This window comes from Protopterus annectens, chromosome 2.part0, assembly GCF_019279795.1.
Source record: "Protopterus annectens isolate FY-2018-M chromosome 2.part0, PAN1.0, whole genome shotgun sequence".
Classification (NCBI taxonomy): Eukaryota; Metazoa; Chordata; order Ceratodontiformes; family Protopteridae; genus Protopterus; species Protopterus annectens.
In genome coordinates this window covers 586,994,212-587,008,234 of record NC_056728.1, presented here as the reverse complement: position 1 = coordinate 587,008,234, position 14,023 = coordinate 586,994,212, and the positions used below count along the sequence as shown (strand labels likewise).

The following is a 14,023-nucleotide window of genomic DNA, read 5'->3' as shown; positions in this document are numbered from 1 at the left end:
GTGCTGGATAGATGGGGTAAGAAGGTATACACTTCTGCAACTTTGGCCATTAGGGCTTGAATTGCCAGTTTCATATGTTAAAGTATCAGCTGCATATTATTGGATTGCTTAAACAGAAAATGATGTTGACTCCTGATTGCGCTGAAAATAAGGATTTACAGGATTTTTATGCATTCTGCAGAACAAGTTGGTAAACATACATTGCAATGTGGTTTTGATTCACTAGCGGCATCTTGCAGGGCTGCGGTAATGGGGTATGTACTTAGAAGGCATGTTTGGCTTAAGGAGCAGTCTTTGCAGATTATGTTAAAGTGAAATTACTGGATGCTCCCTTAAATCAGGGCCACCTATTTGGCAACAAGGCAGAAGTTCTTAAAAAGATGGAGGAAAAAGCTAAATCTATGCAAACTGTTAAAGATTTTTTACAGGTACAACCTCCAAGATTTAGTAGGCATTGGCCTTCTAAGAATTGGTCCTTTCCTACTTCTACCAGACCTTCTCAGTCCAAACCCAGATCCAGGCTTCAGTCCCAGGGGACACACAGGACTAAGCAGTGGGGGGGCCTCCACTTCCAAATTTGGGAGTAATAAAACTCCCCCTATGTTAAACTGTCTCAATGACTTATTTTTAAAACTTCCAAGCACTTCTCAACTGACTGCCACATTGGGGGGGGAAAGATTGCACTTCATGCAAAGAACTGGGGACTCATTAGCCAGGACAAATGGGTTTTAAATATAGTGTCCCAAGGATACAGATTTCACTTCCACACATCACCAACTCCAAGCGGTTGGCCGGATCTACCTCCAAAGCAGTGGGCAGAGGCCCAAAAGCAAGTATTCTCTCTCTTAAGCATAGGGGCTATTCAGTTGGTACCAGAAGAGAAAAAGGGACAAGGTTTCTACTCGAGAATTTTCCTGGTACCCAGAAAAGTCAATTCATGGAGTCCTATCCTGGACCTGCCTACTGTAAACACCTTTTTGTTGATTCCAAAATTCAAGATGCTGACTCCTCACCAGTTGCTTCCTATGCTAAGCAAAGATGCCTGGTTGGCAACACTAAATTTAAAGGAAGCATACCTACACATCCCAATCAGGAAGTATTGCAGAAGATACCTACCCTTCAAAGCAGGCTACACGCACTATCCGTTCTCTGCACTACCCTTTGGCTTATCTACTGGGCCCAGGGTATTCACAAAGTGCCTAGCTCCAGTCATTGCATTTTGCAGGCAAAGAAATATTCAAATATACCAATACCTGGACGATTGTCTAATTCAGGCAGAAAACCAGGACATACTTTTGAATCATCTGGCTTTTGTACAGGGGGTGCTAACTTGTCTGGGGTACACCATAAACTAAATGAAATCATACCTGGTACACTGTCAACAAATATATTCCTGGGAGCAAACTTGAATACAACTTCCCAGATGGCTTTCCTCACACCAGAGAAACAAATTCACTTGACAACCTACTTCAAACAAGTGGTCACAAAAACCCTGCTATCTGCGAGGCAAATACTACAAGGCTTGGGGTTCATGGCCTCCTGTATTCTTCTAATTCCATATGCAAGACTGCATATGAGGAAACTACAATGGTATCTAAAAAGCCTATGGTGTCAACATTCTCAGGATCTAGAAGCAATGATTCTTATTCCTTTTCTATGCCTAGAGTTTCTTTGGTGAACAGAGGCCTGCCACCAAAACAAGGGACTACCATACACACTACCCCCTGCCGCCCAACCCTTAACGGACTCAGACTATGTGTGTGGGGGGGGGGGCGCACCTGGCAGGGAAGTGCATTCAGGGCAAATGGTACCCAATTGAAATGCACCTTCGCATCAATCATAAAGAAGTGTTAGCTGTACAGAATGCTCTGACAGCCTTCAAGCGCCACATTCTTCCAGGACAATTAATGGTAAAGATGGACAACACCACTGTTATGTACTATATAAACAAGCGGAGGGGTACACATTCTTACCCCCTCTACAGACTAGCCATGGCATTGTGGAACACAGCCTTGAGCTACCAAGTACATCTACAAGCTCAATTCCTGCCAGGAAAACTAAATACACTGGCGGATGGACTAAGCAGACCCCTCATGGACCCACACAAGTGGAAACTGGAACCAAGGATTTTCGACATGTTGACAAGCAAATGGGGGAGCCCAGATATAGACCTGTTTGTCTCCCACCAGAGCTATCATTTGGAAACAGTTTGTGCAAGGGCTTCCCACAGACAAGCTTGTAAGGTGTATGCTCTGTCCTTCAGCTGGAAAAACTTATCAGTTTATGCCTCTCCTCCTCTGCCTCTGCTCTCCAAAGTACTACTAAAGATCAAACAAGACAAACCAAGGATGATTTTGATTGCACCAGCCTCACCACGCCAACACTGGTACCCCCTCCTGCACAGTGTGTCACTGTTGGCCCCATGGCACCTGCCTCAGACACCTACCCTGCTGTCTCAGCAAGAGAACCAGATTCTGCACCCTCAGCTTCAAACACGGAACCTAGCAGCCTGGCTAATTACCTAAGCTCTCCTTTAGCATCCCTCAGTAAACCAGTGATAGATGTCATTTTAGTGGCAAGGAGGCCTAGTACTAGAAAATCTTATGCTGAAAAATGGAAAAGATTCTGTGCCTGGAACCAATTTCAAGGGATGAGCACAGCAGTTCCCCATTTACCTCAGACTGAGATGCTTCACAAGGGCCTGTCTTTTTCCTCAATAAAAATTCACGCCTCAGCCATTTCAGCTCATTATAACACAGAACCTCCCTCTTCTCTCTTCCACTGCCCAAGCAGTTCCTCAGAGGGGCCAAAAATTTAAGACCACCCAGGAGAGCTCCAACTCCAGCCTGGGACCTTAACTTTGAATCATCTGGCTTTTGTACACCCTTCCTCCTTTTGAGCCGCTTCCTTTTAGCCATCACTTCAGCAAGAAGGGTATCTCAATTACAGGCCCTTATGGCAGTGGAGCCTTTCTCCTGCCAAAGGTGGTATCCACTGTGGCCTTTAATCAGTCCATTAATTTGCCTACCTTCTTTCCTAATCCACAGAACAAAGGGAAATGGATATTGCACTCCTTAGATGTGCACAGACAACTTAGATTCTGCTTGGACAGGTCTAAACCTCAAAGGAAATCTGAACAACTGCTGGTGGCATTTGCTGTAGGGACAGGGGAAGGCTATTTCAAAGCGACCTATCTCCAAATGGATAGGCCATTTCATTCACTTCTGCTATAAGCACCATGGAAAACCTATCCCACAGGGGATCAGATCCCACTCAAGCCAGGGCTGCAGCTACCTCTGCAGCCTTTCTCAGAGGCTTACCTACCAGGGACATCCTAGAAGCTGCTACCTGGAGTTCTGTATATACTTTCTCCAAGCATTACCATTTGCCAATTTTCTCTAAATCCAGAGCTGGCTTTGCCACTGCAGTTTTGCAGGGCCGTATATCTGGTCCTAATGCTATCTAAATTCCTCCTCCCATCCTTAGCTTTGGGAATCTACCCAAATGTAATGTCTGCAACATTGAAACATGAAGAACATAGTACAGTTGTGTACACTTACCATAAATGTAGATGTTAGGGTGTATTCACTGTTGCAGTCCTGGTTACCCTCCCTCCAGCCCTGTGACTTCATTTGACTATACCTCTTCTCTCCTTTTCAATGCTTAAAAGCTTTTTGGTGTATTTGCTTTCTTGTTTGAGCTATAACCTTGTATATTTATAGATTTGCTTCCCATTAGGGGCGCACCTGACATCTGGGGCAAGAAAAACTGATGTAATGATGTCGGCTGCAAGTTTTATATCCCTGACGACTTGATGTCATGGAAGAAGGGACAGCAACCGATGCAGGACCCAAGACTTTGTTAATCAGGCTGACTGAGGGCTACCTGCAAAAAGATAACCCAAATGTAATGACTGCAACAGTAAATACACTCAACATCTACATTTATGGTAAGTGTACACTGTACTTTTTCTGCCCAGGTGTTGTGGATACAGTCTCTAAATATTGACAAACACGAGTTTCCAATTTTGCATCCTTTAGAAAATGCTTCCTAATGCAATGCTGCTTGGTATGCAGGCTTAACAACTGCACTATACCATTTTTTACATTTTCTTTCACTTGTTATATTTTACTGGAAAGTACAAATGTGATGCATCTTCCTTTACTTTTATGATTTAAACAATTACTCCACACTTCACACCACGTATTAAATAATAAAAGCAGTGAGTTTGCAAAGTTTTTTTGTGCGTCTAAAATACATAAAAGCATGGTTACTCCTCCAAGTCATCCCATTGTATCTGCCTGTAATTATATAACCCATAATTTGAGATGTTTTTTGCATCGATTTTTGTTAAAAAAAGGTGATACGATTACCTTCATATATCAGACAGTTTTGATTTTTTTTGGATAAAGTAAAGAAAATACCATGGCAGAAGAACATGTTTTTATAATGATTGATGTAGTCAGCCTATACACCAGCATTAAACATAGTGGTGGCATAGAAGCTATAGAATGTTTTCTGGGGAAGATCCCCAGTACATAGTATATCATAGAACTGACATTGTTCTGTTTGGAAAAGAATATATTTGAATTTGATGGCTCTCTGTATCATCAGAAGTGTGGGACAGCTATGGGGCCAGCTTTTGCCCCCACATATGCTAACTTATTCATGGGTCTCTGAAAATGTATGTGTGTATAGGAATGACGTTTTTAGAAAACATGTTCATTTTTATAGATACATTGATTATTTGATTTTTGTTTGCAAGGGGGGCTATGGAGAAGTGGAAAAGTTTGTTCAAGAGCTGCAAGTGAACAGGTTTGAGATCAAGTTTGATGGGTTACAAAAAGCAAAGACAGTAAATTATCTGGATATTACAGTAGTAGGGCAAGAAGATGGTCAACTTAAAATTAAAATATTTAGAAAAATGGGACAACCAAGCTTTATGTTGCATGGAACTAGTTGTCACCCCCCCCCCCCCAATACTATTTCTTCCATTCCTTATGGGGAAATGGTCAGGGTTACCCGTTTATGTAGTGACAGGAAGGAATGTGAGAAGGAAGTTCAAAATGCAGCTAATATGCTCATAGAAAGAGGCTATGAGCCAGAGAAAGTATGGCTGGGGTATAATAAAGTAATGAATAAAAAAAGTGAATAAAGCACAGAACATAATAATGCACAGAACATAATAATGCAGAAAAAGAATGCTGAAGAAAAGGTGAGTTATATTTTGTGTTTAAGTATACAAAATTTTTAACATTTTAGAGAAAATAGGTATTATTGGTCTTATATACAGAAAGAAAAATCCTGCCTAAAAATGACAAACTTTGTTTTTCATATAAAAGGAGCAGAGTTCTTAGACATGTTAGTACATGGAAATATGAGAGACAAACAAATATAGAAAATAATGTAGTGAGATATGGAACTTTTCCATGGGACAATTGCACAGTATACAAACATACGGTGGATAGTTTTGAAAGTATTAATGGAAAAATTGTTGACAGATGAGGCAGCTTCAGTTACAACAGTGAAAAGATTATATGTAGTTTAAAATGTCCTTGTGGATTATTTTATATTGGGGAAAGCAGGAGAAGCTTTGCTGTAAGATTAAAAGAGCATATAAGGAACATCAAGAAACAGAGTCCTGTAGTTATGCACTTTAAGGAACACCATAATGGGAGACCCACAGGGGTTACAGGCAACTCTTTTGGAACAACTGAATACTAGGTTTAGTACTGATGAAAAAAATCAAGGATACACTTGAGGAAGGAAGCAATATTTATTTTAAAATATGATGCAATGTTTCCAAGAGGTTTGAATACGGAATTCTCTTGGAAGCATTTAATATAAGGTTAAAAAAATAATATAAAAAATTAACCTTTTTAGTGAATTCTTAATTGGATGATTATTTAATTGATTAAATGCGTGTATTTAAGTGTATGTTTACTAGCAGAAAGATGTACTCTGAAAAGGCTTTTCTGAAAGTCGAGGCGCCAGACAAGTGTTACTTGCTCTTAATGGTATTAGAGTTTGAAGTTTTGCTGTTAACTTTTACTGCAGCAGTTATTTTTTATTTTAATAAATCAGTCTGTGTACTAAACTGAGTGAATTCATCTGGCCTGGAACTTGTGATGTGAGGTCTGGTTTGTTCTACAGTGTGGTGCTTTAATTATTCAACACTCTTTTTTAAACTGATAACAGCTCTAATACAGTTGCTAACTTCCCATGTCATTTTCTTTACAAAATTATATATTTTCCATGGTATTACAGTTTTCGTCAGAGAGAGAATGAAATTTTGACCTTTTCAGATCTCTCATTGTTTCAGAAGGGAATGTGTCCTGGTCTTCACAACATAAAGGGAACAACACACACTGTTCGTCACTCCCAGCAATTTCACTGTGTTTTGTTGATTTAAGAAGAGTGATTAAAAAAAAGAAAACTAGAGTGAAACTCTTTCTGAAAGTTAATTATTGAGGAACAATTTTAAACAGGAATTATTTTGTACTGCAGTATTACATACTCTTCTCTGAAAGTTACCTGTTGAGGAAAGTACAGTTGTGTACCTACCATAAATGTAGAGGGTAGCCTGCCAGCAGGATAACCCAAGAGTAATGACTGTAACAGTGAAACACAATGAGCATCTTATTTTTTAAACAGGAAAGATTTTGTACTGCAGTACTACAAGCTGGTAGGAGCTCTTATTCTGGCCAATGAAGTGTTGCTTTAATCCTTCTAACTAGAAAGTTCAAGACCGCGTGATGTACTGCTTTCATCTGTCCTAGCGGTTCTCTCATGTGATGGCTGTCAGTTACAGATGACTGAGTAGAGTGCTTGTCTGAGAATGCTGACACCTTAGCAGGTGGGGAAGTGAGGGTCTTGAGATTTATTGATTTATTTATGGACATTTGTTGGCTAGGAAAGTCTACTTTGTCAGAATAACTCATTTTCAGTGGAGGCCCGGGGAGAAAAGCTCCAGTAACAAATTTAAAATAACTACAGAAAACTAAACAAAATTATTTTACAACAGGATAAGATTTACAGTAATAAGAAACTATACAAATATAAATAGCATTTCTTAGTGATAGAAACATGCAGAGTCCAATGTCATTATGCAGTGAAAATAAATGACAGTAGAACTTGCACAGTATATAAATGGATAACTTGCAGAAGACACAATGTAAACAGTCATGACGCACAGTATATTCTGTACAATATAAAGGAGATTATACTTTTGCCTTGTGGAAATTTCTTAAGGATTAAATATTGATTAGTATACTTTGTTTAAGAGAAAGACAGTTGGTTACTAGTATTTCAGTTTATCAAAAAAAGGGGTATTCTAGTCAGTAAACTCATTGGTGTTGGTTTATGGTGGTATGAAGTTCTGGTCACAAGGACAGATATGATTATAAAGAAAGTGATTTTTTAGGGTGACTTTGAAGGTTTTCATAGCCTCAGTTTGTGTTACAGGGGAGGGGGGAGTAGGGCAATTCCATAGCTTTGCTATGGAGTAAGAGTATAAGCTTTGTCCAGCTCTCTTATTGGGTTTGTACACGGTAAGAAAGTGTTTATTAGTAGAACAAAGATTTTGGGTTGGGATGTAGGATTGTACAATAGAATGTAGCGATGGGTAGTTATTTGGATTCTATATTAATTTATGAGCAAGAGTTAGTTGAGTGTATTGGAGGTAATGTGGGAATTCCAACCATTTTAATTTGTTATGCATGATGGTGGTGAGTGCAGTTTTGCAGTCCAAAAGCAAATTTGGTAATTTTATAATAGCATGATTGTAGTTTGTTTAAGGATGAGTGAAGGTTGGTAAATATGGAGGAACCATAGAGGAGTGAGGAATGTAGGAGGGAAAGTGCCAATGTTATTCTTGTGGACTTATCCATATACAGTTTTTATGTCTACGTAGTTTACCTAGTTTTTAGTGTTTTTTGATTGCATTAAGAATGTGCTGTTCGAATGATAGTTTATCATCTATAGTAATGCCCAGAAGGTTAGCTGTTTTCACTACTTCAGTTTCTGTATTATTTTGGGAGTAGATTCTGAACTCTTGTGGAGGTGGTTGGAAAGAATATTTGTAGTTTGGATTAATTAGTAACTGAGCTTTGTTTAGGCATGTTTCTGTGTTTGAGAAGGCGTTTTGTATTATTTTGAGTAGAACTGGGAAGCTGCTGGCTGAGGATATAACAGTAAATTGTTTGCATACTGGATGAGAGAACTATGTAAGGAGACAGTATGGAGATTATTTATAAATACATTAAAAAGTAACAGTCCAAGAATGGAGCCCTAGTGGATGCCTACTTTATTAACCAGATAACCAGATTGATTGTTTTGCCATATGACAGATGCTGTCTGTCTTTCAGGTAGCTAGTAAACCAGATAACGGTATGTTCAGTACATCCTAATGTTTCTAATTGTTGGATTAGTTTGATATGTCATACAGTGTCAAAAGCTTTGGATAGGTCTGTACAAACTACCGATGTCAGTAGACCAGAGTCCAAAGCTTTGTTCAGGGTATTGCCGAAAGAAAGTAAGGCTCTAATAGTACTATGTGTGGGGCAGAAACCATGTTGGGTTTGGGCTAAGAGATTGTTGTCTGTGAGATGTTTTAATAGATGGGTATGTATACACTTTTCTAGTACTTTTAAATAATGGTGAGAGAATGGAAATGGGTCAGTAGTTGGTTAAATCGTTAGTATTTCCACCCTTATGCAATGGGGTTATGATGGATTTCTCCTAAATTTGAGGGACTGTGGACTCAGAGATGGATCTGTTAATTAGAATACTGATGGGACAGGCTAATGCATTTGCACCAAGTTTCAGGTATTCAAAGGGGAGGTTCTCGGCAGATAGGGAGCATGATTTAAGTTTAGATAGCAGTTTGAGTATTAGAGGGGTAGGTACCAGTTTTAAGGACAACTTTGGAATTTCTTGAGTATTGCTAGTGTTTTCTTTGTGAAGTGTGGGATATAAGTTGGAATTCTCACCAACAGAGCTTGAATTACTTGTCAAATTGTTAGGGGGATTTCTTGTTATTGGTGAAGGTCTGTTGACATGTTTGAGAATGGTGTCTATAAAGTGGACATTAAAAATGTGGGCTATTTGTTCTGGGTCTTTGTCAGGATATGGTGATGGGTTATGTGTAGTTCCAGGATTAAGGAGTGAGTTGACTGATTTCCAAAAATTTTTTGGGGCTGTTTTTCTTAGATATTTGTTGTGAAAAATAATTTCATGTGTCATCTTTTACTAATGCATTAGCTTTATTGCGCAGTTGTTTGAAATAGATTTCATTTGCTTGTTTTTTGTTTTCAAGCCATTGTTTCAAGACCCAGTCTCTGGAGAAAATAATTTGTTTTGTAGGTTTTGTGAGCCAAGGATCATGATTACATTTTATTCTTTTGAACCTGCCAGGGAGGAAATGTAGTTTTGTATTGTTAAAGTCCATGATTTACTTCATTGGAAAGATTTTATATGTGCTATGAAATATTTTTTGCAATTTAATATTGGCAGAGATCAAAATGGTTCAGTGAAAAAGAAACAGTGGCACAGTTTCCAGAAAATGTCTAAGAAGCCAGTGACCACAGCAGTGTCATTGTAACAAGATGCAGAGACAAACCCTCTAGTTTATGGAAGCTGTAACATATTATAGGGACACATGCTGCATTGTTGGAACATAAAATGACATCAGTATGGCAATCCTCATCGAGGACTTCTGGGGATTAACAAGAAAAATTAAACTGATTTTGATGCTACAGTATAGTTTATTCTATGATGAAAGGTATAGGTTTTTTTTTTTTTCCAATTTTTTAAAAATTGATGGGGCTGGCCTTTCGTGACGTTTTTTGAGAAGGTTAAAATATGGCTGTTATGTAAATATGTTAGAACTGTGATGTTATGGTACTTGGGGGGAGTGCTTAATATAGCTTTATGTCAAGACATGCTGAGATGCATCTTATTTTAGAATGAGATGCTAAAACGTACCCAATTCATATTTCTGCTTGAAGAAGAGTATTTAGATTTAACCAGTCTTTCAGTGAGAATACTGTGTGTAATACCACTTTTCAGAATATGAGCTTGCTGCACCTTTATTTATATAGGTAGAAATAAAATATGTGGAGTAAGACAGAAGGATCATGTTTTGCCATGACCTGGGCCCTAAGGCACAAAAGTAAAAAGATGCAATAGTGTATGAAGGATACATTCAGGAATACTTTGTTTGCATTTGTCAAATAGATGTACTGTTTGCCCTTTCTTTGTTTAATTCATAACTATTTTTTCTTTCTTTGCAGGAGCAGCCAAGGTTTCATGCATATGAAATTAACCAGAACCAAAGAGAAGTACATCCTGGGTCAAAACAGCCCACCTTTTGACAGTGTGCCGGAAGTCATTCACTATTACACAACACGGAAGCTGCCTATTAAAGGAGCAGAACACTTGTCACTTTTATACCCAGTGGCTGTGCGGACATTATAAGCATCTAGCTTGAACCCACTTCCTATTGTGTGAATCCATGTCAGGATCAAGATGTACAATTTATGTTCGCAGAAACACTGTTCGGCAGAATCGCAGCACAGCTTTCCAGCCTTGATGCTTCCTTGGAGACTTCTTATGCTAGGATTGTTTGTGCCCTCTAGATGTTTAAAACACTGTGTATCTGTTGTTCACTGTTGCACTACTGCATGTCTTGACAATTGCATCTTCATTGCAAAGGAAATGATTCTGAGGTGCAGCCATCTTTTTAAATCCTGTGCACCAGTTCCTTCATGAATAAAAGTCATCTCACCTGGGAAATTGGAACATGCAAAACCTGCCCTCTGTTTACTTAAGCTGCTTTAAAACTGTATGCCCTACTTGTCATGAATTTACTGATATCCAGAGTTTGAATTACTATTTTACTTATGCCATCAGTGTTCTTTTTGTCATGGTACAACCTGACTGCTCCATTTCTCAGACTTTTTATCAGCATGGTGATGATTTCTTCCCAGCAGGTTCCTACCAAGGTTTTCAACAACTTTTTTTACACAAAATGTTTGTGCCATTTCCTCATATTTCCCTTGGTAATAGAGGTGTACATCTCTTTTGAGAAAACTAGAATGGGATATTACTTATTTCAGTGACTTCACTGGTTTTGTTGTGTTGTAGCATACAACTCCACAAAAGTAGAGCCTTCAGGTTTACTTACTTTTAGTTTGTTAATTCTGAAGTCATTCAAAACTAATGATTTAACTTATTTGACTCCATGTGTCATTCTGGCCTGTATTTTAACTCCATCATTGTTGACCAGTTGGTGAAAGATGCAGAGATTCTAGTTTGTGGTATAAATTTGTGTTCAGTTATTTATGAAAAAGTTAATGTAAATAAAACAATGGTTTAATATATATTTTTCCCTTTTTGGTACAGTAATATAATTTTAAGGGTGATGTGCTTAGTGTAGTTGACTGTTTAAAAGCCTGTAATAAATTTCAGAAACTGTCATTTTTTTCCAGAGAGGAGTCTTATTCCAAAGGTTTATCTGGTTCTGATAACGCATATGAAACGTAAGACTCATCCTTTCTATGTTATTCAACATGTTTACTGCAGGACAGCAATCAAAAAAAAAAAAAAACATTCAGTTGACTGTATTACATTTCGGTTTTTATAACCCCTTTCATATATGTTTGGTCATCAAAGTCTAAGATTGAGATTACATATAGTTAGGATTATTTGTAAGCACTGATATACATTAGGTTGAGCTAATCAATTTTAGATAGTTTTATCTTCTTGTATAGCATTGTTGATTGAAAATACAACCATTTTCTGAGCATGAGTAACATTTTCCTCACACCTCTTATATGATGTACCTGCTTTCAGAAATGTTTCTTTGCAAACAAATTTAAACGTGAAAAAAAATGATTGCTAGGCTGTGTCCGTATGTATTTTGAGACAGATCCTTCTGTGGTATTTAAGTTTCTAAAGATGGTGGCTTTACATTAAGCTTCGTAACTAGCTGCCAATTTGTCTTGCGCTTCAGTGAAAAGTATTATAAACATGTAGATTAAATTGCTGTCTCTCTTTAAAAAAAATGTGCTGTAGTTATGCAAGCTAACTTGCCTAACTGAATTAAATGAGTTGACCTCGGTTAAAAAAAAAAAAAAAAAAAAAGTTAGAAATTCTACTTGTTTGGCAGCTTGCCTGTTACTTTTCTGTCAGTATTCAACTGAGGGTGTCCAAAAGACAAGAGTGCATTTCCCATATGTATCATTTTATGCCGTTTATAAAACACAGTGAGTTGTCCCATATGAAATGTCCATTTAAGTCCTTTTTCTTCTTTCTCTTCTTTTCACATTCTCATCTTACTGTAGCCTTCAGGATAGTTTTTTCCCCCTAATTTATTTTCACAGGCAACACTTTTTCAAGTATTCTTCTAATTCATTAAATTCACTGTTCAGTCATTGCTGCTCTGGAAAGGTTTGTGGCTATCAACAAGAGTTGTGCATATGACCTGATGTTTTTCATATTGATCTCTGCTGCAGTAGCCCAAGTCATGTAGGTTATATCCTGCAAGGATTTAACAGCTCTCCAGCTTCCAAAGCTTCAGGGTACCTTCCACACTTCCAAACCATTATCTCTACTTTCCACACACCCAAACTGGTACTCTGCTTGAGATGAGCTGACTAAAAAAGCAGGTTTGGGTGCCAAGCCATTCAGAGCTTTCCTGCTGTCGAAGAGTATGCTCCTCTGAGGCATTCAAGGATCAATGGTCAGCTTGTTTTGTTCCTTTGTTGGGCAGATATTTTCCCATCAGGAGGAAAAACTTATTTTTGAAAAAAGAATGTTTGGTTGATGACATTTTCCTGTTTAGGAATGATTTTAAAGTTAGGAGTTTATGTTCTAATGGACTGTCACAAGACTGTATTGTACTTTTAAATGAAAGCGCTGTTTTTTCTTGTCACATTTAAAGTTTTTAAAGTATTTAAAAAACATGTTTTTCTGTGAATAAATTGTTTATTTTAATTTTTTTGGGGGCTGGCAAAGTGTTTGAGTACTTTTTGCATTTTGTGAAAAAAGTGACTTAAAAACTTTAAATTTTTACTGAATTTTTGTTTCTTATTTCCTCCGTGAGACCAGTACCATTTTCGGCTTCACTATGAAACAAACTGTCAATCCTACTATTGGTCCTTCTAGCCACAAAAGGAAAAAGTTAAGCATGCAGCCTTTGCCACCACAGCACTCCTCTTTTACCCCAGATTCCTCTAGTGTAGCACTTGCAGCCAGTATGGACCAGGGGTTAGCCACGTCCTCTGCGGTTGTTGGGGTCATCTTAGTGGGTAAGGGAGAGCCACTCTTGTTGTTCCTGTGAGGGGGAACAGGAAGGCTTCCCTGTTTTGTCAGAATGTTGTGTCCATCCCTGCGGAAGCTGCTGATGCTAATAGCACTGTTGGCCCCATTTTTCCTGTCAAAAAATAAAAACTAAATATGTTTCTACCCCTCTTCAGATTTTCCTGGACAGGAGTAATTTATTGTGTCTGGCTCAGGGTTTTAGTTCAGGCTATTGATTCTTATAAAATATATTCTAGTAAAAAAACACAGATAGCTGTATTCAGAATCTTGAACTTCTTCCAGAAATGTGGACAAGAAGATAAAGGGATATAGGGTTTTCTCCTCGGATTTCTAATTCAGATTCAGAGGGCTGTTCCATTTCTCCCTGTGTGGGATTTTCTTTCTCTGACACTATTTCCAGAATCTCTTCAGTGGGAAACAGAGGCTCTCAGTCCTGCAGAAAATAATATAAGCTGTTATAGAAGGAATTCCCAGAACCTTCACCAATTCCTCCAGTTCTGTCAGCTTTGGAAGATGTGTTTGTGTGTTCTGCCTGCAATTTTTCTGATAGCCATCCAGAAGCCCATAAAAGAAAGAATGTATAAAGTTCCTCAAACATTTAAATTTTTATACACGTTTCCCAAACCCTACCCCACAAGCTACAGATTTAGTTAATCCTATTGCTGCTAAACATTTAGTTAATTCAAATCCTACTCTTTCT

At 38.2% G+C, this 14,023-nt stretch overlaps 1 protein-coding gene across 2 annotated transcripts in view; it reads left to right on the top strand.

Moving 5' to 3' along the window:
• SHB (SH2 domain containing adaptor protein B) overlaps positions 1-12,122 on the top strand; it is a 1,716,047-nt gene extending 1,703,925 nt beyond the window's left edge. For both annotated transcript variants that reach the window (XM_044060968.1, XM_044060969.1), the window contains exon 6: positions 10,293-12,122. In XM_044060968.1, coding sequence (XP_043916903.1) covers positions 10,293-10,476 — 184 coding nt within the window. In that variant the 3' untranslated portion in view covers positions 10,477-12,122. The remainder of the gene's footprint in view (positions 1-10,292) is intronic.
• The last annotated feature ends 1,901 nt before the right edge of the window (positions 12,123-14,023 follow it).